The 26,528-nt window shown below is 47.6% G+C and overlaps 1 protein-coding gene across 1 annotated transcript in view; it reads right to left on the reverse strand.

Moving 5' to 3' along the window:
- The window catches only part of LOC135908079 (uncharacterized), an 83,884-nt gene extending 57,764 nt beyond the window's left edge, over positions 1 to 26,120 (reverse strand). Inside the window, exons 1-4 of the mRNA XM_065439821.1 lie at positions 25,890 to 26,120; positions 25,573 to 25,665; positions 24,775 to 24,924; positions 9,027 to 9,096 (exon numbers count right to left, since the gene is read on the reverse strand). Of these exons, the coding sequence (XP_065295893.1) occupies positions 9,027 to 9,096; positions 24,775 to 24,924; positions 25,573 to 25,665; positions 25,890 to 25,945 (369 nt within the window). The 5' untranslated portion in view covers positions 25,946 to 26,120. The remainder of the gene's footprint in view (positions 1 to 9,026; positions 9,097 to 24,774; positions 24,925 to 25,572; positions 25,666 to 25,889) is intronic.
- Between the last annotated feature and the right edge of the window lie 408 nt (positions 26,121 to 26,528).

Below are 26,528 nucleotides of genomic sequence, written 5' to 3' on the forward strand. Positions count from 1 at the left end.
ACTGGATTGGGGGATTTGAACACACTGTACGTGAATTAGGAAGCTGAATGTGAGGCGTGTATGGGCAAGCCTGCATCCCTTTTTTTCTTTTGTGTGTGTTCTACAAGTAAGCAACAAAAAGGAAAATAACTTGTGTGACACTTGCAGCGTGCTTGCATGAACACTGCAACCCCAAATTCTTCCATTTTGGTTCAACAGCATTTATAGCAAGGCTTTTTGTTTGAATCAAAACATGGCTTGCAATGCAACAAACACCGCAGAAGTCATCCGCAAGTAAGATGAATAACGCTTTAAGTGCTACACGCATGCTAGTATAAAATTTACTGGTTATGTTGCCATAGTCTATTAGTTCCCAGCAGGGTTGCAGAAAAGTAGTGGTCGTGCCACCGTATGGAAATTCCTAGCCATTACTCCAGATCCTAGGGAAGCACACATGATGCTACTTGTTACTAACAGAAACATTATAGTTTTCTAACTTTCTTCAGCAGTGAAGTCTTCAGTTTGCATTATGCCAGCGATTGGAAATAATTTTTCCAGCTGCAACAGACAAAGAAACTTGAATCTGCTTACCTCTCACCTTGTGCCACACTTTATTTTTCCTAAGCCACTTGTTCATTAATTTCAGAGGATATGCATTTCCCTTGATTGCACATAACTTTTATTCTTAACTATTCTTTATTTATTTATTTATTTATTTTTCATAATTATTTATTAATTGTGTGGATAAGGTTTGGATTTTTCTACAAACAAGTGTGCCTACCAATGTAATTAGAAATGTTTCTTTTTGTACCAGCGGTGGTCATAAATTGTGTTCGTTGTTTTGTCAATATTGAGACATCATGACAAGCATCTTCGGTGCAGTGAGGACTCGCCAAGTTCTCAAGCCTTTTTTTTTTTAAAAGGGCCCCTGAAACGATTCGAACAAATTTTGTAGACACGTAGGATACAGTTAAAGTTAATCATTTACACCCCAATTTGTGTGAAGCGCCTCATATTAAGAGAGCTATGGATAAATACCCGTTACCCTCCTCCACAGCCCTGCATTTTCTCAATTTGTTCACCGAGTGATCGGGGCTGAGCTCCGCCTTCACTGGCTTTGCGTCATGATGGCAGGTCGTGTCATCTACTTCTGGTTGTTAGGAGCGAGCACGTGAAGACTCTCCAACCTATCCGCCAGCTGCTTGGCAGTCGACTCCAAGCGAGAGCTATCAAAGCAGCGTGCGTTGCGAGCATTTCGTTGCAGCGCCGAGCGTGTCCGGTATTTCGGTAACCACAGGTGAGCGGAGTATTTCGACAAATGGGTGGATGTATAAACTCAAGGTGATGAAACTTTAGCGTAGACATACGTGAGCAGCCTGATCAGTCTGCACGGTCCAGCCACCTGTTGGCGCAGAGCTTAACCAGCATCAAACAAAGAGCTAATATTGCTCTAGCCAATTGTAAAATATTTTAAACATTTACAAAAGCAATGTGTTAACGATTACACTCCTGCGAAAAATTTACAAAAGCAGCAAAGAATACACTTCGTTACTGCTATTGTGTTTGTTTGAGCTCTGCGCCAGCAGGTGGCTGCACCGTGCAGACCATTCACGTTTGCACTTTTGCTCATCTCGAGAAATGGCACGGTCAAGCAGCCAGGCCCAGTCTGCTTGCGCTTGCGTTTACCTGAATACTGGACTTGCAAAACACTACGTGGTAGTGATACTCCGGTGTAAAGTGATTCGCAAATCCTGGCGCTGATTGCATAGCGACTGTCCGATCAGCGCTGCATTTACTCCGCTTGTCTGCTGCCTTGCAGAGGGACACAGTGTCACAGCTTGACATATTGCCAGTCGCTACGTTTGCAGCCCACAACGCAACAAAGGCAAATCATAGTGCTTGCGAAAAGACTGAGACCGACACTGACAGCAGAGATTTCGTCAACACGGAGTATGTTGTAACACAAGCAGATGACACTTGCTGTATGCCGGAAGTGCTTAAGTGTAGTGAGAAATTTCTCTTGTGTATTCTCTTTCCGTTACTTTCCTTTCATAGAAATAAATTAACTAAGATTGCAACTATTACGAAATCATTTGTTCACCTTAATAGTGGAAAAATTATCGATGACGAGCCCTGGGCAGCCAATCGGATAGCTCGCCCTACTGATGTCAACTGGGTGATATACGCCATATGGGTAGGGGCAGCTGACAATTCTGCCGTGCAGTGTACTGCGATCGGCAGCAATGTACATTTTTAAAACATTATAATAACTTATAAGCTTTACGCGGAGCCCTTAGACGTGCCAATAAATGATCAGAAAGACCTGCTCTAATGACTGAGTACGTTTGTACAAAACGTCAAAATCGTTTCAGGGCCCCTTTAACCACAAGACTAATCATGTAGATTGGGATAATAGTTCATGTAGTGTAATATAGTGTAGGATAATAGTTCATGTAATAGATAATCATGTAGTGTCTGGGATAATAGTTCGCCAACAAAGCCCACGATTGTGCTCTTGGCTTAGGGGCGGCTGGATTCAAAACAGTGAAATAGGCTTCCCATTGCTGCCTTTTCACATGGTCGTGTAAACTGAATTGCCTGTTTGCACACACCACACATGTTGTTCTTACAATCCTGCTGTCAGGTCTTCATCAAGTCATCATAAAACAAGGCTGGCTTTATAAACTAGAGTGCTGACGTGAGCTAGCTGCTGCACATCGAAGTCTAAACAGCGCGAAGGACGGGACAAGCAAGAACACAAATGACAAAGTGCTGTGTTTAAACTAACATTTATTGCACGCTGCATACAGAATACAAATACACACAAAGGAAAGGAATCGCAACATCATTGCAGAAGAATACATATCAAGTGCCGCAGCCAAGCCACGCACATGGACAACAATCTAAAAGTTCCACCTCTTTATGAAACAGACTAATTGATGGTGTGCTCACACATACTGTATCATTCTTAGCTAACTTGTAGGCTTCATGGCTTTCATGAGTCTTTTCATTCGCCTACTTTCTTAGAGTGGCTGCATCATGTGCAGCATGCAATAAATTTTAGTTGAAAGTCAGTGCTTCATCGTTTATGCTCTTACTTGTGCCATCCTTCGTGCTGTTTAGACAACCTTCACAAGTACGGCAGCAAACAGATTTTTTGGACTCCAAGAATTTGGACTTGATGGATATTCTGGACTTCATAAAAGCACCATCTGGGTTCCTATAGAGCTAATGCATTTTTGCGAACAATTTCTTGGACAAATTTACCGTATTTACTTGCATAATGATCGCACTCGCATAATGATTGCACCCCTGAATTTTGTCGTCAAATTTTGTTTTTTTTTTCTTTCCCGTGTAATGATCACGCCAATTTGTCGCGTGCCAAGTCTAGCTAATGATGATCGTGCTTAACATCTGTCGAATGCTATGCGAATGACTCTTGAAGACATACCAAGCGGTCAGCACGCACCCAATATTTTTAAGCAGATGCCCCATTTCATTTCTTTCATCACGTTCTGCACTTCCTTGAAAAAAAATCTACAACCGAACTTGCCTTGGCTTTATTACTTGTAGGCTTTATAATGGTTTTGGCCAACAACAACAGAAAAGGCGCCTTTCGATTCTTGTCTGCACTCGTGAGCAAGCAGCAAATCACGAGCAGCAACTATACTGGCCACGTTTACACTAATATGTTAGAAGCATACCCTATTCATATGCCGACGGTTTTAACACAGCTAAGATATTCGCCCACCCTTAGCGGAAACGTGACGTATTAGGATAATAGTGAAGACAAATGCCGCAGTTGCCGCAGCACGCCTGCCATGTGTTTCTATGTCACTGGCAGCTAAGCACGCCCATCTCTGTTCCTGTCCCCTCAAAGTGGACATGGCTACGTTATTGTTGCAAACTTGCCGATATTAACGATATTGCTACATGCGTGTGGTATTTGATTGTTTGAACGAGGCGCACAGGCGCCATCATTTGAGAAAAGAGGAGGAAGAATGAACTGGGCGCGCGCTGTGAATCTAACCAGTCAGCGCTGCAACCTGTAAATAGTTGCTCGTCTTACTGACTTATCCTTTGCGTAACGTTGTGGTGAAGGTGTGAGGTACATTCCCCCACACTGAACTGAATGGAAGAAACTGTTTCAATGCACGTAATGTACTCACGAGAAGAAAAATAATCGCGTTCTGCGCGTTCGGCTTGCTCCACCGGCCGCCATCTTTGTTTTGGTGTGCCGCACTGACAGCGGCTGCTGCCTGCTTGTCATCCCGCAGCAAATGCGAGATGGAAAAATAAAATGTTTCTTTTCGTGGGATATTTAACCTGTGTAATAATCGCACCCTTGAATTTGCACAAATTTTTTTGACAAGAAAGTGTGATTATTATGCGAGTAAATATGGTACGCCTCAATGTTTGATTTTCCAGACTAAATCGTTCATTCTGAGCCCCGCTACCCAATCTTGGAGGCCGCCATGTTGGATTTTCCACTGGTTTCGCCAGGCTTGGCTTCCAGTGGCTCACTTTAGAGCCTCCAAAAGTGGGAGGCGCATGCTGTCAGTAGAGAAAACGTGCCATCCTCCTGTCTCGGAGGCCATGCCCTCTCTTTCTTGGCTGACAAAACTCTCCAAGGGATGTCACTTTTTCTTTATTCTTTCCTTTTGTGGTCAGCACTATCGTCATAATCACTCAATGCGGGACTTTCTTTTCTTCTTCGTAATGTTTCAGTCACTATTTTGCATGTGGTGTGCCCACTGAGCAGGTGCAGAGATGTCACATCTTTGGGTGTGTTTGCGTGGCTTTGCATTTGAGTGATCAGCGCCACCTCCTGCCCTGTGCCTTCGCGAGAGTGAAGTAATGCGAAGAAATGTGGCTCGTTTCTTCTATCTCCATGGCAAACCTCACTGGCGGAGATCGCCAACACAGTGACGCTCTTGTCGATTGCATACGGAGATGACATCATTCTTGCGCAAATCCAAGCAAGTCTGATCGCCACCAAGTGTAGTTAGTATGAGGCAGGGCATTATCAGATATTTTTTAAGCTGCTCGAAGCCTAATAAATTTTGATGTTTTGGCTGAATGAAAATTTCGAACTGTTCGATTTTTTTGGTCCCCGCGAGGTCTGGAAAGTTGGTCGGTGACTGCTGTGCGTTTCAGACCTTGCTGGAATATAAGGAATGGAGTGTGAGCAAGTGGTTATTTACGGAATGGGAATTGGCTCAAACTTCTAATTGCACGGAATTGAAAGGAATGCAATTGTGCCACTTCCACATTCCATTGAATGGAAATGGAATTCACAGCCCCATTCTGCCATCCTAGTTGCCAGCTGGATCCCACAGGGGGATTTCACTGTCGGAGGAGCAGAAAGAACACTAGTCGCTTTCATGAGGCATCACGGATGGCATGTCACGCAAAAGGTTATCCCTGAAAGTCATTAACTGAAACTACAGCAACTGGTGATGAAACAATGGGGGAATGCGCGCCTGTCTAAACGAAAATGTGCGTGTTGCTACACCCACTGCTACTGCACTGCTAAAGAATTCATGAGGCCCTCACCACTTCGTAGAATCTACATGTTCCCAAGCACTTATCAATTGCCCAAGATGACAAAAACTGCACTCTTCATGCAGAATAGAAAGGAGGTTCACAGATTTAATCACTAAATAAATGCATTATGATACAGTAAACAAATGCCTATTGTTCTTCCGATTAATTTGATATTTCAACATTTGGATAACTCAACTTTGTATTTCATTCTCATCAAACCTGACTTGATGATATCCTAGTGCGCCGATATCAATGTGTGCACCAGGCTTGCTTCCACATAGCAGAACCTCATTGATAGGATCCTGTTTCGTATGTTTTCCTGGCGCCAACGTTTGCAATCAAGAACACAAAGAAATGACCCGATATTCCTGAGCTTCTTTTTTACCGGATGATACGCTCGCAGAAAACACGATCTTTTGGCACCAATGATCAGTACATTGCCAAATTGTGATTGCATGATACGTTTTTGGCTGCTACATGCCATGTAAACAAGAAAAGGTATGAGGCACATGCGAGGCACATGCGATGTATAGCTTCCTCGCTCTACTCACTAGCCTGCGTCACATGAAAATGCCGGCACACACTCATTCCTTTTCTGGTAGCAGCAAGTCTTGCAGGTAATTGCATGTCACCATATACAACTATTGCCAACAAACTTATTGTGATAAGCATCTTCATCTATCTCTTTCACAGCGCCCGCGCATGTGCCATAGTGCAGTTGCAAGTGTACTGCATGCTTTTGAAAGGCAATAGCCCAAATGTGCTGCCGATATAGAAGGGAGCCATTCCCGCAGCATAAATGTATACAGTTGAGCACCTTTATAGTGAAGAGCTTGGGGCCTCCAAAATCATTAGTTATACGAGTCACTTGGTTATAAAGGTCGCATACATCACAGCTCAGAATAAAATCAGGACAGAATTATTCCTTCCTTATACAGATAATTTCATTGTAGAGGTGCTTGATTGTAATGAAAATAAAAGATATTGAATCGTATACAGTAGAGCCTCGTTCATACGTAAACCAAAAGAAAAAACTTGAGAAAAGACATACTAAACGGGAAAACGTACAACCCAAAGTAACTAAAAAGATTTTACAGGCTCAACAATTGTCGATATCTAAAGTGTCCCCTGGATCGTTGTGGCACGAGACGCGAACGTGCGCCGAGCTGGTGGTGCTCCGGCGGCCTGAGACACGTTTTGTTTTTCTCCTATTGTGTGGTGTTCGAAGGGGACAGGTGGGGATCAGAGGCGAAATTATTTATTTTTTGTAGCAGAGCAAGGAAATTTGGCATGCTTATTAGAAAGTGCACTGAATGACTAATTACAAAGTTTCATAAAGATACTTTTAGTAGTTTGGGCATAAATTTATTTGCATCATTGTTGTATCAAACTTGCAGAAAACCTCGCATGACAAAAAAACATGGTAGAAACCCACAGTTCCTCTTATATTTTAGCCATAGAAATAAATTTGCGCTCCGTCATTGACACCACGTGAAGTGTAACATGGACGCTGCATGCTTGCTTCTTGGCTGCTTCCAAGGACATAAAATGAGGTTCCAGGTGCACCTGAACAATGGGCTTCCGCTTAGGCAAAAGTTTGCCATCGTCCTGAATAGCTGGCACCGCATCGTCACTCGCCGTCACAGTAACGAAACTTTGCCGTTGCAAAAACGGAACTGCACTGTGATGTCACGGCTAGCTGATGGCGCCGGGTCTTCACTGCCGGGTATCGATTCTGAGCGCAGCTGCCCCTGAATGATGCAACGGCGGTTAGGCTAACGTTCACCGTAGTCCCGAAGAGCTGGCACCGCATCGTCGCCTGCCACCTTGGAAACGGAACTTCTCCCACATCAGAGCTGCACCACTACGTCGCGAGTAGTTGACGGCGCTGGGTCTTCAGATTCACTGCTCGGCATCGATTCCAAGCGCAGGCTGGCTTTCGACAACACATCGGTGTGACTGTATAGCGACGCGGTCCTCAGTTTGTCCGATTCTGTTGCTGCTGACCGCCTCTTTTCCGGAATAGGAGACTTGCATTTACGCTTCCCGCACGCATATTTCGTCGTGTGCAGCTCCACCGCTGGCACACATACGAAGCCTCACACAATCGAAGAGCGTGTGAGGCATGCCGCTTCTTGCTTCAAATAAATCAGTTGCAAGTTCAGCGCTGTGTTTTTCTCCTCCTCCTCTTTCTAATCCTGTCGTCAAGCGCTGTTTGAACTTTATTGTTACACGCACTGTACCTTGTTGGGATGCACGACTCTCGCGCGTCCCCTGATGTTTTTCCCGCATCGCGCGTCTCCTGTAATGCGGCTTCGCCGCGTGGCCTGCGTGATGCCCGTGGCGGTCGATGTGGTTGGGGCGCAGTGCGAGAGATGGCGCGAGTGTTGCGCTGCTAACGCTGCCTCACGGCAGGGTTACTTGGGGGCGCAGTGGAGAACAGGCTGCCTCTTGATTTCGGGACAGCAAGCGGTACGGATGTGCTGTGCCGCACGTGCGCCGACCCATGCTTCTGCGAGGCCGCCTCGCGTGGCCTGCCTTCGAACGCGCCACCGTTCGCGTGACTGTACGCGCGAATGACCAGGCGTTGGGATCCAGCATGGGGCGAACATATTCGCTCGCTATCCGGTCGCGGTGAGTCGGACTTCTAGATTTGTCGCGTGCCCATCGGCATGTTTTGTGGATAGCAACTCAGCGACCAGGCATTGATCTATGAAAGGTGCAATAAATGCCCTTGTGATTATTTGCACTACTGTGTTGTCATTCCTTTGTCCCAAGAGCACGGAGGAGAATCCCACAACCTGTGAGCATCGCTCTCTTTGAAGCATGCACAGAACGATCCCCAACCCACGTGCCGCTTTCAACGGCTGTCTGCGACCGTCAACGAAGCGGCGTGGACACCTTTTTTTCTCTGCGCCATGCATTGTGGGTCGGTGCGACAAACATCTGGATGGAGCAAGAGCCATCTTGCCGTTGGGCATGTTGGACCGCATTGGCTGCATCTGGTTACATCGGCTGCACCAGTGCTTAGAAGTATAGACATTGTTGGTCTCACCTATGTGATGTAGCTTGTGCGCGCTCAAGTTGCGTCGTACTATATTCGCGCCTTAATTCAGCAAACTATTTTTCTGACTTTAATTATTTCGAATTTCACATAATTCGAAATTATCGTAGCATCCCATAAAATTTGAATTAACAAGCTTTTACTGCATAACGAAGTAAATCTCATACGTTTGTCGCCGATATCGGCATGTAAGTAATATATGCTTATACTGAATATTGAATATAATGAAAATATTTTAATCTCATATGCGACTTTCTAATAACGAAGTTCAACTGTACAAGAATAAAATGCAGCAGTACAATACCCACATAACACAATCACAAGTCCACTTCATATTGCCAGGAAGGATCTTAGGAGTTTGGAAGATGTGTGAAAACAAAGACATTAAACAAATGCACACTACAAAGTACTATCTTGATGCTTTGCCGAACCTTACCTGGAATGCGGCTTCCTTTGCACTGATGTTCTTCACGCCCCGTACAGGCTCAACAATGTCACCAACAAACCTGCAAAAGATCAGTTGACAGGAGTGCCATCAGAAACTGTCACACACGGTTACAAGGAAGCTTCAGCTCGGCAGCTCTTGTCTGAACCCCTGGGGACGGAGAAATTGTTTTTCCCAGCAATTGCTGCACCCATTTTGACGAGGTTTGCTGCATTTAAAAAGCTAAGTTAAAATCTAGTGACTCTGCTTAGTAGATTTTCAATGCATGCCATAAATGCTTCACAGTAAAAACAATATTGCAATTGTGTAAAGTGCACTTAATAATAAATATCAAGTGGACAAAATTGATGAATTCTACATCATTCTGAAATATACCGCCGATTTGTAAGACTAACAAACTCCTCGTCAGCTGTAAATTCATATACAACATTTTTATGCTTGAGAGGCCGTAGCAGATGCAGCTTGCAAAAGTGTATTATCTATATTAGGTGCAGATACACTGGTCTACAAACTTTATGTTTCTATATTTTTGAAACTTACACATTTTTGCACACTTTTCCAAAAATTTCATGGTAGAAAATGAAAATACTCCTTCTTGGAGTAGCTAGAATTTCACTTTCTCTCTAATGCTACAAACTTCGTTCAAATCAGTGTGGCGGATGTCTCACAAAAGCACTTCTACGTTGTACATGCATTTGAATAGAGAAATTGAAGTTGGCCTTGATCTAAAGCGTTGTTGTAAGTGCAGGCACGATGCAGATATGAAAAGCATCATCACCATTTCTTCTTAATCCTAATTATATGCAACATATTAAATTGTGGGGTTTTATGTGCCAAAACCATGATCTATTATGAGGCATGCCGTAGTGGGAGACTCCGGAAATTCGGACCACCTGGGGTTCCTAACATGTTGTAGCGGCAGCAGCATTGGCGTCGCACGAGAGTTGACGCGGACGCTCGCGTCTACACGAGGCTCGACCGGCTGGCGCGTTCCGGCGCGGGCTAGCGTTCCGAAGATTATTTAAAAAGAATGCTACGCTAAGCGACAGAGTGTTGGTTTTTCCTCTCCTGCGAGAGCCCGATACTTTGACGGTCTACGTGGTCGCTCGTCGCCACAGTTTGGTGAACCCGGACGTGATATTGCCATACGCTCCTGTGGTAGAGACGACCATGGACCAGACCAACGCTACGAGAGCTCAAGGCCAGAACCCTTCCGAGGAACGTGGTGAGCCCTCCTGTTCCGCCATCGCTGTTCGCCTCCCACAGTACTGGGACCAGCATCCTTCGGCGTGGTTTCTTCAGGCCGAAGCGCAATTTCAAGTCGCTGGTATCCGCTCTCAAGCCTCGAAGTTCCATTACGCCGTCGCAGCGCTCTCGCCCGCCGCCATTGACGAGGTAGCAGATTTGTTGAACTCCCCATTGTCTGCCGCCGCCTATGACGATCTCAAGGCAGCACTGCTACAGCGCACAGCAGCTTCACAGCGTTCTCGCATCCAGCAGCTTCTGTCCGCTGAAGAACTCGGCGACCGACGCCCTAGTCAACTTCTTCGCCGAATGAGCCAGCTGCTCGGAAACAACGCGAGATCCATCGACGACACGCTGTTGCGCGAACTGTTTTTGCAACGACTCCCGGCTAACGTGCAGATGGTCTTGGCGACAGCCTCTACCATAGACCTTACCGGACTTGCCGCTTTGGCCGACAAAGTCATGGAAGTAGCCACCCCAACCATCGCAGCCACGTCACCGTCTCCGGGTGACAATACAACCGCTCTGCAAACTCTTCCCTGCTCTTCCGCAGTGCACTCTCCGCTCGACTCCTTGTGTGAGCGCCTGGAACGCATCATCAGTGGAGCGGAGCATCGCCGCACGTCTCGTCGCCCACGCAGCCGTAGTTCCAGCAGATCAAGACGCACGGGCACTCGCAATGAAGCCTCAACTACAACGCCTGGCGTTTGCTACTACCACCGCCGTTTTGGAAACGACGCTCGTCACTGTCGGCGTCCCTGCGCTTGGCAGGGAAACAGGCCGGCCGACCTCTAACGGCGACGAGTGGTCCGGCCCAGCACACAAGTCGCCTTTTCTACGTGACGGACAGAGTTACGGGACAACGATTCTTGGTCGACACAGGTGCTGACGTCAGCATTCTACCCGCCCAGCGCTCCGACCGAAAAGCGACCCCTGTGTCGTTTTTGCAAGCCGTCAACGGCACCAGGATTCCAGTTTTCTCGTCACGCTCCGTCATGCTAAACCTTGGCCTTCGACGAGCGTTCCGCTGGATTTTCCTGGTTGCAGACGTCCGTCATGCAGTCATTGGAGCAGACTTCTTGCATAACTACGGACTCCTTGTCGACATCCAACGACGCCGTCTCATCGACTCCGTGACCCAGCTATCCGTTCCCGGCGTCCCATCATCAGGCACATCGCCCATAGCGCCTATTTCTGCCATGTTGGACGAACCTTTCGCCGCACTCCTACGCGCGTTTCCCACTTTGACGCGCCTACCGGACTGGACGCAACCGGTGCAACATGACGTGTGCCATCACATCGTCACCTCCGGCCCACCGGTCTACTTCCGACCCCGGCGTTTGTCCCTGGAGAAACTCAAGGTCGCTCGCGCGGAGTTCGAACACATGCTGCAACTTGGCATCATCCGCCCTTCTTCCAGTAACTGGGCATCACCACTTCACATGGTGCCTAAGAAGACGGGCGACTGGCGCCCCTGCGGCGATTACCGGGCACTAAACAACGCCACAGTTCCTGATCGCTACCCTCTACCGAACATTCAGGACTTCACGGTAGCGTTGCACGGTGCGACGATCTTTTCTAAGATCGATCTCGTTCGCGCCTACCATCAACTACCGGTCGCTGAAGACGACATTCCCAAGACCGCCATCACCACGCCCTTCGGTCTTTTCGAATTTCTCCGCATGCCTTTCGGTTTATGGAACGCGGGCCAATCCTTTCAGCGTTTCATCGATTCCGTCACCCGAGGTCTGCCTTTCGTTTTTGCATACATTGACGACCTCCTCGTGGCAAGCTCTTCGGCCGAAGAACATCTTCACCACTTGCGGTTGTTGTTTTCACGCCTTGCCAGTAAAGGAATTGTCATCAACGCCGCCAAGAGTGAATTCGGTCAAACCGAACTCGAGTTCCTCGGTCATATCGTCGACGCTAACGGCATTCGACCTCTGCCGTCCAAGATTCGCGTCATCGAAAACTTTCCCCGACCGACCACACTCACCAAGCTTCGCCAATTTCTCGGATTCGTCAATTTCTACCGCCGATTCATTCCCGAGTGCGCACGACTTATGGCTCCGCTAGACGCTCTCCTGGTAAACAAGCGCAAACAAGTGCTTCAGTGGACTGAAGAGGCCGCAGACGCTTTCGCAAAAGTCAAGTCTGCCCTCGCCGACACCACGCTGCTTAGACACCCAAAGCCAGACGCACCCACTGCCATCATGACCGACGCTTCAAATACCGCCGTTGGTGCCGTTCTGCAGCAATTCATCGACAATGAGTGGCATCCACTCGCTTTTTTCTCCAAGAAACTGAAGCCTGCGCAGTCCCGCTACAGCGTTTTCGGCCGTGAATTACTCGCTGTTTACCTGGCTATCAAGCATTTTCGCCATTTCCTCGAAGGCCGTGCATTCACTGTCTTGACTGACCACAAGCCCCTTGTGCACGCAACGAATCGTTCGGCGTCCTGTTACTCGCCCCGCGAGATTCGACAGCTTTCCTACATCTCCGAGTTTACAACAACGTTCCGCCACATCAAGGGCACCGACAACATTCCAGCCGACGTTCTGAGTCGTGTCAATGTCGTTTCCACGTTGACATCGGAACCTTTCATCATCGAGGCCGACCTACTCGCCACTCAACAGCGTGACGACACTGAACTTCGTACACTCCGGAATTCGCCAACGTCCCTGCAATTGGAAGACGTCGTTGTGACCCCAGATGGTACGTCCATCGTCTGCGACACTTCTAACGACACACCCAGACCATACATTCCGGCATCCCTTCGCAGACGTCTATTCGAAACCGTGCACAACCTGTCGCACCCTGGCATACGCGCGACACAGAAGCTTCTTTCCAGTCGTTTCGTTTGGCCTCGGCTAAACGCGCAAGTTCGCGATTGGGTTCGCTGCTGTTTGTCGTGTCAACGTTCGAAGATCCAGCGTCACACCATTCCGCCTGCCAAGTCTTTTCTTCCACCGGATGCTCGTTTTGACACCGTACACCTGGACCTCGTCGGCCCTCTTCCACCTTCGAAAGGATACTGCTACATACTGACATGCATCGACCGTTAAACACGGTGGCCAGAAGCTACACCTATATCTGATATCTCAGCGCCCACTGTTGCAGCAGCGTTCGTGTCTACGTGGATAGCAAGGTTCGGCTGCCCATCCACAATAATCACAGATCGCGGTCGACAGTTTGACTCAGCGCTCTTCAACGAGCTACTCAAACTACTCGGAACGACACGTTTTCGCACAACTGCTTACCACCCGCAGTCCAACGGACTAGTTGAACGTTTTCACCGGCATCTCAAGGCCTCCCTTATGGCACATGAATCGCCGGAGAAGTGGGTCCTGCATTTGCCTCTCGTCTTACTTGGCATCAGAGCCGCACTCAAGAGCGACCTAGGTTGCTCCTGTGCTGAGCTAGTCTACGGCACCCACCTACGCCTTCCGTGCGATTTCTTTGTCGCCACCCCCCAAACGCCTATGCCATCACCTGCCGACTACGTAGCCGAACTGCAAGCTTTCTTCAGCCAGATGCGCCCCGTGCCTACACGTTCACAAGAAGCAAGGTCCCCGTACGTTTCTCCCGCACTCAGCTCTGCTACCCACGTTTTCGTGCGTAAATGTGCCGTACGGAAGCCTCTACAACCACACTACTCCGGGCCATATTGTGTTCTAGAGCGTCGTCCGACGACGTTTGTTGTGAATGTCAACGGCCGATCAGACACAATTGCCCTGGAACGTCTCAAACCCGCCTACATCGAAGCACCCGCGCCATCAGCTCCACCTGTATGCGACGCGACCCTGCTGCATCCTTCGTCGCCGCCTGCGCACGTGACACCCAAGACCAACGCGAAGACACGCCGCGTCACGTGGACTTTCCATCGTTCGTCGAACTTTCCTCCTCTCTAGGGGGGGAGCCCTCTGTAGCGGCAGCAGCATCGGCGTCGCACGAGAGTTGACGCGGACGCTCGCGTCTACACGAGGCTCGACCGGCTGGCGCGTTCCGGCGCGGGCTAGCGTTCCGAAGATTATTTAAAAAGAATGCTACGCTAAGCGACAGAGTGTTGGTTTTTCCTCTCCTGCGAGAGCCCGATACTTTGACGGTCTACGTGGTCGCTCGTCGCCACAATGTCATCATCATCATCATCATCAGCCTGGTTACGCCCACTGCCGGGCAAAGGCCTCTCCCATACTTCTCCAACGACCCCAGTCATGTACTAATTGTGGCCATGCCGTGCCTGCAAACTTCTTAATCTCATCCGCCCACCTAACTTTCTGCCGCCCTCTGCTACGCTTCCCTTCCCTTGGAATCCATTCTGTAACTCTTAATGACCATCGGTTATCTTCCCTCCTCATTACATGTCCTGCCCATGCCCATTTCTTTTTCTTGATTTCAACTAAGATGTCATTAACTTGCGTTTGTTCCCTCACCCAATCTGCTCTTTTCTTATCCCTTAACGTTACACCTATCATTCTTCTTTCCATAGCTCGTTGCGTCGTCCTCAGTTTGAGTAGAACCCTTTTCGTAAGCCTCCAGGTTTCTGCCCCGTAGGTGAGTACTGGTAAGACACAGCTATTATATACTTTTCTCTTGAGGGATAATGGCAACCTGCTGTTCATGATCTGAGAATGCCTGCCAAACGCACCCCAGCCCATCCTTATTCTTCTGATTATTTCCGTCTCATGATCCGGATCCGCCGTCACTACCTGCCCTATCATGTACCTAAGTCTAAATACATGGGGGTTTTTGCATTTCGCCCCCATCGAAATGCAGCTGCTCTGGCCGGGATTCAATCCCGTGCCCTCGCGCTTAGCAGCTGTTGTGCCATTACCACAAGCCCGGATTCCGAATCTGCAAGATGCAGAAGTTATCCTGCGAGCGCCCAAATTCTCCCTTGAAAAGTCAAGATGCTGAGCTGTCAGGCAGCAGTGTCCTGCGGGAGAAGCATCGGCAGGCAACGTGTTCAGACGTGTCGGCTTGTGCCAGACAGCCCGGCGGCGCACCTCCCTTTTCATGGAGGTCACCGCGCGCGCGAACTTTGAACCGGGTGGCCAGCGCGGTCGCTGGTTGGGCCTCTCGGACGACCGCCGAGTGGTGACTTTGCATTGGGCCGTTTGAGTGACAATGGATCCTCGGGGATTATAAAAGACGCGACGCGCCACCTGAAAAACAGGATCCGCCGACCCACCGGGAGACAGTGTCGCTCCCGACTGGGGTGAGATGTGTCACGCGTTTTCGCCGGACGTCGCCGTGCGGGAACAGTCGCGTTTGTGTGAGCTCTCGGCCCCAGTGCCGATCCGATCTTGTCCTGTACAATGACCTGTATATAACGTATAAAATCCCTTTCATTATTCTCATCGACGCCTGGCTCGGAGTCTTCGCTACCAACGCTCTGTCACGAAACGGGTGACGAGCGCTACGGGACCACAAAGTCGTAATAGTGGTGCAGCGGTGCAAAGTCGTAACAGTGGATGGCAGCTACGGGATTGACCGGCATCAGCTACCTCGGCGCGGTGAGTGCCTGAAGTTTACCTCAAACACCAGACTTTCTCTGACACAGGTTATAGTAGCTTAGGGAAGGATTTGGTGTTGCATTGTGATAACCTTGTGTGTTTCAAGCCTAGTAAGAGTGTTTTGAAAACCAGGGGATGCTGAGGGGGTAAACAGGGCAGTGTGTGAAATACTTGCATATGTCTTACTAGTAGTGTTATAGTAGCGTACGGCAGGTATATTCAAAAAGGGTAAACAGCAGGAGGACAGTGTGAACGATGGAGAAGTACAAGGTGAAGGAACTTCTCGAAATTTGTGAGGAGTTGGGCATTGAGTTGGGCTCAACCAAAAGAAAGAATGCGATCCTTGGGGTCATGAGGACAGGGGACGTAACGGCTGAGGAAGCCGCTGAGGCCTGGGCGGATATCAATGAACGTCGGGAAAGGGAGGAGAAGGAACGTTGCGAGCAGGAAAGGAAAGAAAATGAACATCGAGAAAGGGAGGAAAGGAGAGAAAAGGAACGTCGCGAGGAGGAAAGGGAGGAAAGGAGAGAAAAGGAACTTTGCGAGGAGGAAAAGGAGGAAAGGAGAGAGAGGGAGCGACGTGAGCACGAGCTTAAAATGAAAGAGTTGGAGATCCGAAATAACTCGCCGGCGCCTAGTCTCACTTCTAACGTTCCAAGAATACGCGATCAACTTCCACCCTTTGTCGTCGGAGAGGATATGGCCAAATACCTCGTGAAATTTGAGCACGTGTGTGAACGGAATAGCATTGAGCGATCCCTTTGGGCACAGAATCTGTTAGCGTTGCTTCCTGGGGAGGCATCAGACGTAATAACTTGCTTATCGAAAGAGGCGTTTGAGAGCTACAGTGATGTGAAGGAAGCGCTACTGCGGAAGTACAAATTTTCGCCCGAAGCTTTCCGGCAGAGGTTCCGGTATGCAAAAAAGGGCAAGGAGTCGAATGTTGACTTCGCGTTTCGTCTAAGAGCCGACCTGGTGGAATGGCTGAAGGGCGAAGAGGTTTACGACGACCGCGACAAAATCGTCGAATGCATCGCGTTGGAGCAGTATTACCGTTGCATTGATGAGGAGGTCAGGCTCTGGCTGCAAGATAGGCTAAAGGAGGTTAAGCTAAACAAGGCAGCAGAGTTAGCGGAAGAGTATTACACCCGCCGCAGCTTGCACAGCAAGGCAGTGCGCGTAGAAAAAGCAGATAGGAGAGATGGGTTTTCCGGGAAGCCCGACGAACGGAAGCAAATCACGCGTCGCGAGTTTCGGGAAGACGAGTCCCTTCCCAAAGAAACTGTAAGGGAAGGACAGAATGCATCTCAGAATGATGACGATGGTCCGAAACAGCGAAACGATACGACGCGTTCTTTTGAAAAACGGAAACCGTTAACCTGCTACAATTGCAAAAAGCAAGGGCACATCGCTGCGAGCTGCCCAGAGAGAATTGCTTTTGCAACAATACAGGAAACGCACAAGAACATACGTGTATTGGAGCCTTATGTGCAGGAAATTAAGGTGAACGGTAAGAAGTGCCGTGCACTTCGGGACTCTGCAGCAACTATGGACGTTGTTCACCCGTCTTTCGTCTCCTCGAGTGATTTTACGGGAGAGTGCGCTAGGATACGGCAAGTGGCCGAGGAGAGGAGTGTCTGTTTACCGATCGCAACGGTTGTCATTGAAGGAGCGTTTGGGAAACTTAACACCGAAGCCGCTGTGTCAGCCGCCCTCCCGGAGCACTTTTCCTACCTCTTCTCAAATAGCTCGGAGCAGCTGCTGAGGGATCAGGGCAAATCATTCTTGCCGACGTGGCGTACATGGCCCTCACGCGATCCAAAGCGCGCCCGCTGTCGAGGGAACTTGACTTAGCGTCGGTGAGCGAACCGCGGTGCAGCACAGGGACCGATCAAGGTAACTTGAGTGGCGAGCAGGCACGGGAGAGGCAGAGCTCGGAGGCTGGCCTGGGCGAGCGTGTTCTGGAAGTGAGTGGGAGTGACGCATGCAGTGCTAGCCGCGATATGGACGCGACGCCGCAATTAGGAGACGCGGGCTCCACACTCGCTCCGGTTTCCGCCAGCCGGCAGGAGCTGGCTGCAGTTGAAAGAGAAACTCTGATTCGCAAGCAATAGGAAGACTGTTCAATAGCAAATCTGAGGAAGAGCGTCAAACGGGGAGTGAAAAAAAAGAGGGTTTCATTTGGCAAGGAATCTGGCTTATTGTACCGCCGCTACACGGATAAGCAGGGTCGCAAATATAAGCAGCTTCGGATTCCGCGAAAATATCGCCGGGACAAATGAATGACCTCATTTGCTTCCTCAGAAGTATGTTTTCGGTCCAAGTGATTTCAAGGGGACCATTCTATTTGTCATTATTATTGTTGATTATTAATTGTCCTGATATTTTTGTGTGTTGTTGATTTGAAAACTGGTTGTTTGATCCTTGTGTACCAGATCGTACACCTGCCTCTTGTTACAGCGGGAGCAAAAAGAGGGATAGCAATTTAGTTAGATTGATTTGGATTATGGCCTTGTCTGGTGTTTGACGGGGGACAGAGGGCACTTGTTCGTGTTGGGTGTTGCCTTTTGCCGGTCGGTTTTGCAAGCTGCAGAACGACCACCCGAGACCAGTGGCGAGAAGCAAGGGCTTAGGAACGATCCGAGCGGAGCTGGTCGAGGTGCCTTGGCGACAACGCGGTGAGCAGAGCTCCTGTCCTGGCGAGTCGGACCTGGGCACGTGAAGTTACCTGGCGTCCCGACACTGGACGTGAACTTGGACGAGCCTGACGAACGTGCGCGCCTGGCATCCGAGCCACGTGGAGGCAGCTCGTCTTCCCGGCGCCTTATCTGAGGGCGGGGATGCTGTTGTGCCATTACCACAAGCCCGGATTCCGAATCTGCAAGATGCAGAAGTTATCCTGCGAGCGCCCAAATTCTCCCTTGAAAAGTCAAGATGCTGAGCCGTCAGGCAGCGGTGTCCTGCGGGAGAAGCATCGGCAGGCAACGTGTTCAGACGTGTCGGCTTGTGCCAGACAGCCCGGCGCCGCACCTCCCTTTTCATGGAGGTCACCGCGCGCGCGAACTTTGAACCGGGTGGCCAGCGCGGTCGCTGGTTGGACCTCTCGGACGACCACCGAGTGGTGACTTTGCATTGGGCCGTTTGAGTGACAATGGATCCTCGGGGATTATAAAAGACGCGACGCGCCACCTGAAAAACAGGATCCGCCGACCCACCGGGAGACAGTGTCGCTCCCGACTGAGGTGAGATGTGTCACGCGTTTTCGCCGGACGTCGCCGTGCGGGAACAGTCGCGTTTGTGTGAGCTCTCGGCCCCAGTGCCGATCCGATCTTGTCCTGTACAATGACCTGTATATAATGTATAAAATCCCTTTCATTATTCTCATCGACGCCTGGCTCGGAGTCTTCGCTACCAACGCTCTGTCACGAAACGGGTGACGAGCGCTACGGGACCACAAAGTCGTAATAGTGGTGCAGCGGTGCAAAGTCGTAACACAGCCCAACACCATAGCCATTAAGCAATCATGGGGGGTCGTGGGGACAATATCCTACTCTAGTCATGTTGGCTCTGATGGAGAACAACAGCTATACCCAAGGAATGGATATAAGAAAGTAATTTAAGCTCCACCTCATTTGTTACAGCAAGGTTTTACCCCATTCCTGTGTCAGCTAGCCCCATCCTATGCCTGAAAATTTCCTGGTCTCGTTACATTGCCTGATCCTGTGTTGCATTCCAGTGTATTTCTCTCCCCTTGACATTGTTACTATTCAATGGACTGCCAGTTATATGCCTTACACATTAAATGACCTTTACAACTCCACTGCTTCCTTTATTTTCTATTAGAACACCAAATGCCCATGCACATCACTCATACTGCAATCTTCCAGCCTCTTATTGTTACGTCTATCATTTACCATTTCATCAGCCGAAAAATCATATGCATGATTTTGAGACATGCAAAGTGTAAAGCCACATCAATACAAACCAGTTAACCTAATCAATCAAAGTGCTTTGCTCCCTATTGAAAGGAAATGGGTCGAGCTAGATTGACAAATTATTCATCTTGAAGTCTATTATCGTTTTCTATACACTATCAGTTCACCGAGTAGAAAATTGCCACTGAAGTCCCGTCTAACCGCTGCTCCTCAATATGAACTGCTCGCGCTAGAATGGACGAGTTGATGTAATCTTCACTGACCTCGTGACCTCTTTCTCTGCTGGTCTCTGTAAATCAGCCAGTTCTGATGTCGCATGAGAAGTACCACAGTCCACAACAGGTGGCGCGACTCCCATTTTCTATTTTCATCATTTTCTCACTTACAAAAGCTCTGCTCTCACTATAAATGATGAATTGATATTTACAGAAGCCTAGTCTTTCAATCTAGCTTGATTTATATTTTCTTTAGTGCCCCTTTAAGTAACACAGCACAATCAGACATGCAGACCAGAATGAAAGCAGCAATGGGACAGGCAACAATTCGTTGCTTTCTTTGTTCCAGTCTGCGTCTCACTAGAAGAGCTAAGAATGGGACTAGCTGGTTGCACATGTTGAATGATTGTAGCGTGCTACTGTGAAATAAGACACTCAGACACAAGGAAAGGACATGTAATCTTCGTCCTTTCTTTGTGTCCGTGCGTCTTCTTGCGCAGTAACGTGCTGCAATCATTCAACAGTGCCTCGCACTGTGTTACCAAAGATAATGCTATCCGAACTCTCCCAAATGTTGGTCCTGCTTTTTTCTCACTGGACGGGGTCACAGGAACATGTACTGTAAAAACCCACATATGACAACTTTTTTACAATTATTAGCACACCAAATTTCCACCTCATACTATTCCGAATCCGAACCAAAATTTCAGCCAGAAACCCAACTCAAAATTTTGGTTTAACTATTGCTGCATGGCTACCACGATTCTCATCATCCTCTAGTGTACAGGAGGTGCCAGTTGGAGACCGCATGGGTTTGGCTGCCATAACACGCTGACATAGCGAGAGAGTGTCATGCTTTCAAGAAGTGAAAAATTTCAAGCATGCATGATACCACAGATGATGGCTATCTCTGGGAAGAGTTCTCGGACAAGGAACTGTCCGAAGATGGTGCAACAGAGGATGACGATGATTGAAGCAAGAAGTCCAATGTAAATAAATGATTTCGCTGAGTTTGTTTCACTCTAATTATACGCAGATGAAATGGTTTTTTCGCCCTTTTCGTTATCCCCAGATCTCACTTCATATTATATGCGGATTTTTATGTTACCTAGGGACAGGCAGGACGTTTTACAAGCTGACAGCAACAGCCAAAGCCAGCAGTGTTTTTTTTTTGTCAGGATCCATAGTTGATGCAATGATGGTCGCGATTTAATGGCAACGTAGTAAATGCTTGGAATTTGCATGTGCAGCCACGCACGTTTTGGCCGTTAATTCATGTCTACCTTGGTGAAAGATACAATGTGCTATATGTCGCATTGAGTTTCTATTCAGTAAGCTGAAGCTGTTGCAGCCACCCCACACCACACTGCTGAAGGACTGCAATGACAGTGCAGTGACATTAGTCAATCTCCATTGTAGTGCAGGCAGAAGCAGCGACTCAAGGGGTGCTATCAGCTTTAAGCACACTTGCCAATGAAGAAATTAAGTCCCTAGAACAGTACAACACTTCTTACTGTACACAAGTGGTTGCTTATAAACGAAAAAAAAAAAAGAATTTCTCTGTGCTAGTGCCTACCGATGAATGTTGCATAAAGACGTCTGCAATGCTCTGCTGACACTTTCACAAAATACCAAAATCCGAGCAACAAGAGCACGCACATGCACATGCATGTACAAACACACACACAAAAGACAATGTGAATCGTTATAAAATCTGGTCGCAGGACGTGAGGAACCCCTTAACTGCACAGTGTGCAAGCACAGTAGTTTACTGTAGCTGCATCTAGACAGGGCTGCATGTACTCAAGCATTCTTCCTCCACATACAACAAGCTGTGCTCTTTGTAGTCTATTTTATTGCAACATGACATATGGCAGATTTCCGTTAATTCAACTTGGGTCAATTTGATATTTCAGTGAATTCGACCCCAGCCGAAGCTCCTAACCTACGCCCATACATTATTATAGGCGCAAACTTTCATTATTTAGATCCTGAAATTGGCCTTCACCCAATAATTAGAACTTGACCGGGCAGCACGCATGCACCTGACCCCTAGAGTGACCTCGATAGTGACCTCTTTAGTGGCAACATCTGTCTCAGCAGAGCTTGGGGGACAGTGAATTCGTTTGACATACGTTACTAACCATTAAATGAGCCTACTTTAGGCCTGCCCTAGGAATATTTTCAAGCAACTAACCATACCTCAGAATATCTGGTTACAGTATTTACCTAATTCTAACACGAGCCTTTCTTTTTTTCCATGAAACTTTGCCAAAAAATTGCCTGCACTGTGCCTGTCGGACACAATACTAAAATCGACTTTGCAGCTGTCTGGTGCTAGATCGCATAACGCATGTACTGCGGCACAGCTGAATTTTAAAATTTAACTTTAGGAATCTGCCAGCCGTTGAGCAACAGATATTAGACCCTTGTCCATTTTTCTTGTTAAATAATCAGGTACACATGAGATTTATACTTTATTTTGGAGCTTTAATGTGATTTCTTTGTTAGTTTTCTACTTGGGCCACATTGAAGAGGGGTCTGCGTTTGCTTTGGAGGCCTGTTTGAATCGCAAAAGTACTGCCAGATAAACCAGCTGTGTGTTTCGACGTTTTTTTTTTATTGAATTTTTAAGCTTTACGTGCCAAAACCGCGATTTGATTATGAGGCATGCCGTACGTAGTGAGGAACTCCGAATTAATTTTAACCACCAGGGGGTCTTTAACGTGCCCCCAACGCCCGACGTTTTTTTTGGCATCTTGTTTCATTCGACCCGCCGGATAATTCTATCAATTTCGTCGGTCCTGTCAGTGTTGAAATAATGAAAGTCGACTGTACTAACATTAGTGTACAACCTTCAACGCGTGCAGGGAAGTCAGGAGAATTGGTACAGCTAAGTGGCAAGGGAGCAGTGGTACAGCACATGGAGGGTGGGCATGGTGGCAGCATTTTAGTTCATTTTGCACTAAATATGTCACTTCTTTTTGACTCTACAAGAGCCTCTTGCTTCTCTCAAGCGATATTTTATATACAACAGTTTCTATGTGAATGTCGAGGGGAATATAGCGGCTACTTTGCAATGTTCATGGGCCTGTGTTAAGCTAATTTATTATAACAAGTACTGACTGCACTTAATTTCTGATGACTTTTCTTCCCACAGGCACACTGCCTTGTGGCATAGATTTATGGGCACTTCAGGTGCTTCTCATTGTTGGCTATGATGCAATGGCCTCTCACTAAGTTGTATCAATTTTTTCGATCACCAGTGGTTAGGGCCTGTATTCCTGAAGTTTCGGTGACTGGCCATAGTCGTAGCAATCATCTTATCGATCCGCTTGCTACCATGAGTGGCACGTGGCCCAGGAGCAGCCATTGAGGAAGCAACGTCATGTGAAAGTTTTGTGAACACAGGCACTGATTATTAAACAACTACGAGTTAGAGCGGAGTTAGTTTTTCAAAGATGGACACGTGGTGTGAGGAGGATATACTGGACAATTATGGCTTCTTGGTGAGATGCTAAACCATAGAGAACATCTCAGAGTGCGAAAGTACAAAGAACATGTTAAACAAGAAGGCAACATGTTGAAAGACTGTTGCATTGCATATGTCCCCTTGTTTGTCTTTTGCATTACTGCAGTGTTATCCATCCACAAGCACAAATATTAGGCTCTTTCCCTACCACTCCCATTGGGCATCTTTAGTCCGCTAATGATGGTTTCAAATGCCATTTTCGAGACCTTTCACGCCGCTCACAGACACACTGCACTGTTTCGTGTATAGTACGAGAACTATATTTTCGTTTCTAATGAAGTTAGGTTTTTTCCCGGTTTGTGGCGATCTTTTAACTGTCTCCAAAGACGTGTGAGTGATCATTGGACAAGGCCGTTTAATTCCCAGGCTAACGGTTTAAGAATCGAAGTGGATATAGCTGATCACAAAAAATAACAGCGCATTATAAGTTTAACATGTTTTGGAAGAGCAATGTCTTTGTAGTAATTTAGCGACTCGGGAGTGCAGCAGCTGCATGACTGCCCCTATCTTAATGCAAAGATTGTGACATGTTGCTCTGGCATATTGTGCACACTTGTAGCCGGCTATTATTTTACAGGCTTTGCAAATGGAGATGTCTCGCCACATCACAAATGCCTAAGCCACATGCTCAATACACGGCAGCACCGTTTGTTACACTTGCGCCACTCACATGCTCAACAGACTGGGTCTGAACAGTTCGCATATTTACTATCACAATTGAGGTTAGTCATTCTAGCGTCTCAGGCAAAAAGGATTTTCTGGAACGATATGAAACTGCCTCCATTGCTAAAATTCAGGAGCATCAGTTACCTAAACTTTTGCTATATGTTTTGTACCGCAAGCACAGCTTAGCTAAACTTGACTGTAAAGATTGACTGTAATTCAGAGAGGAGGGTCGTGCATCAGTTTCAACCACCTCAGCTGGCACATTATTGTGGTACATGCATTTCCCTGCAAAATCTACACCTGTAAGTGTTCCTGCATACTAACACCACCAGAATATAACTGGCAAAGGTATGATTGATTGAGTGGTTGATTTATTTGTGAGGTTAACATTACAAAGCAACACTGGGGATATGGTAGGTGCTGTAGCAAAGAACTGCAAATAAACTTTGATCACCTAAAGTGCCTTAATATGCACCCCCAAAGCTTGGTACACAAGTGCTTGCATCGTGCCCCCATCGAAATGTGGCTGCTGACTTTATGCTCAGCATCAGAATGCCATGGCCACAAAGCCCACCATGACGTTTTAGCACGACCATTATCTTTCATCAGGATACTTTCTGGTAGACCCACCTGACTATGGCCACAGCATAGAGAGAGCTGAGCTCTTCGGGACTGAGTCTGCCAGTACCCGCTGTGCCGCTTTGCAGACGGCTGTCACTCAGCTGCGCCCGGACCAGTGCTGCTGTGGCCTCAATGGCTCGAGGAAGATGGCTGTAAAGTCTGGGGGCATAAAGAAGACAGAATAAAGTGCATGGAGTCACTGAGAATGGAAGTGAAAATTATTTGCCTTTCATTCAAAAACTGATGCTTTTCACACTGCTCGAGACGCATGCTTTATTATTTGTATTCAGAGTATATCTAAATCACCTTGTAACGGTTTTTGAGTCAACAGTACCAATAAATGATAATGTAAATAAGCTCAGTACGATTACATGTACAACTATCGTCCTCCCGTCCCACTGCACGATGTCTTAAGCAGTAATATACTCCGTCATCTCTACGCTAGAAAATTCCTCTATCCTTAACAGCCAGGCCAGGGCCGTTGAAGGCAAGCTTTATATCGCACTTCGCCGTTTTTATCTTTACCACAACACAACCGCGCGCTCCCGGTCGGCTGTGCCCGACACCTACTTAAAAAAATGTTCAAGATTTCCATCACATGCGCTTCACCGGAAAACGCGGAACAAGGCGATTGCAGTATCTTGGACTTAAAATGGTACAGCAACAGCAGTTATTCTCTGTGTTTTCTAAATGTGATTCCTAAACGAAACGCGTATCCGAAACCGCGTGGTCTTGCTGTGGACATCGAGTTGACCACTAGCTGACGGAATGGCAAAGCGGTCGTCCACTAGCCACTGCGGCTCTTACCTGCTACGCCACGCAGCAACGATTCCAAGCCCGGCAGACTGATCCTCGGCCGAACTGCTGAAAAGGTTCTGGTACGTCCTCTCCCATTCGTGCCTTCAAAAAAAAAAAGACAGCGTCTATCGTTAACCGAACATGGTCAGCGAGACTGACACAAGTAAAACCGCATGGTTGGACCGCAGCAAGTGCTTGACGCTCGTATAAACAGTTTAAGGGTGAATGCTAGTTTGTTTTGTAGCTGGCACAAACTACCCACGTCTCGAACGTAAACGAAGGCAGTTCACGTGTGCGTTGTTCGTATATAGAAGCGTGCAACTTACCTATTATACCACGGCACAACCACAAAATTGCTCCGTTTCATTCTAGAAGCGTACATTGTGACAGAAAACACTACAGCTCGTAAGTCAAACAAGGTTGCACTGATTCACCGAGCTAGAACTGTTCAAACAAATTTCATGCATGAGGCGACACAACACCGGTGAAAGCGAAGCTATGCAAACCCAAAGCTAGCTGTGTAGCGCGAGACGGCAGTGGCAGAGCAGCGCCATCAACAGAAAGAACCATGGAGGAAGGAAATAGAACGCCCGCTAGGGCCATACAGAAATGTGTTTTTGTCGGTTTCGGTTTCGTTTGCTCAGTAGGGATGTTCTTTCGCGCTTACTGCTGCTCTGTTCTCTAACTAAAAGATAGTAGACAGATAGCATTTTACGGTTATGATCGTTCAATGTAACACTTGGCGCAGTTACCTGCTTTGTTTTAAAGAAGAAAAAAAGTCGCAGTTTCGCCCGAAAGGCGAAGCATCGATACATGAAGTAAGGATAGTAGTTTTATGGGCCGTATAGACTTGGAAACATTTATTATTTAGGAGCTAATAGAAAAATATAAAAGAAAGGCGCTCCACCCCGTAACAACAGTCGTTTACTAACTGAATGAACAAGCATGGTGTCAGCGCGCACAAC

The sequence above is a fragment of the Dermacentor albipictus genome, chromosome 5 (assembly GCF_038994185.2).
Source record: "Dermacentor albipictus isolate Rhodes 1998 colony chromosome 5, USDA_Dalb.pri_finalv2, whole genome shotgun sequence".
NCBI lineage: Eukaryota > Metazoa > Arthropoda > Arachnida > Ixodida > Ixodidae > Dermacentor > Dermacentor albipictus.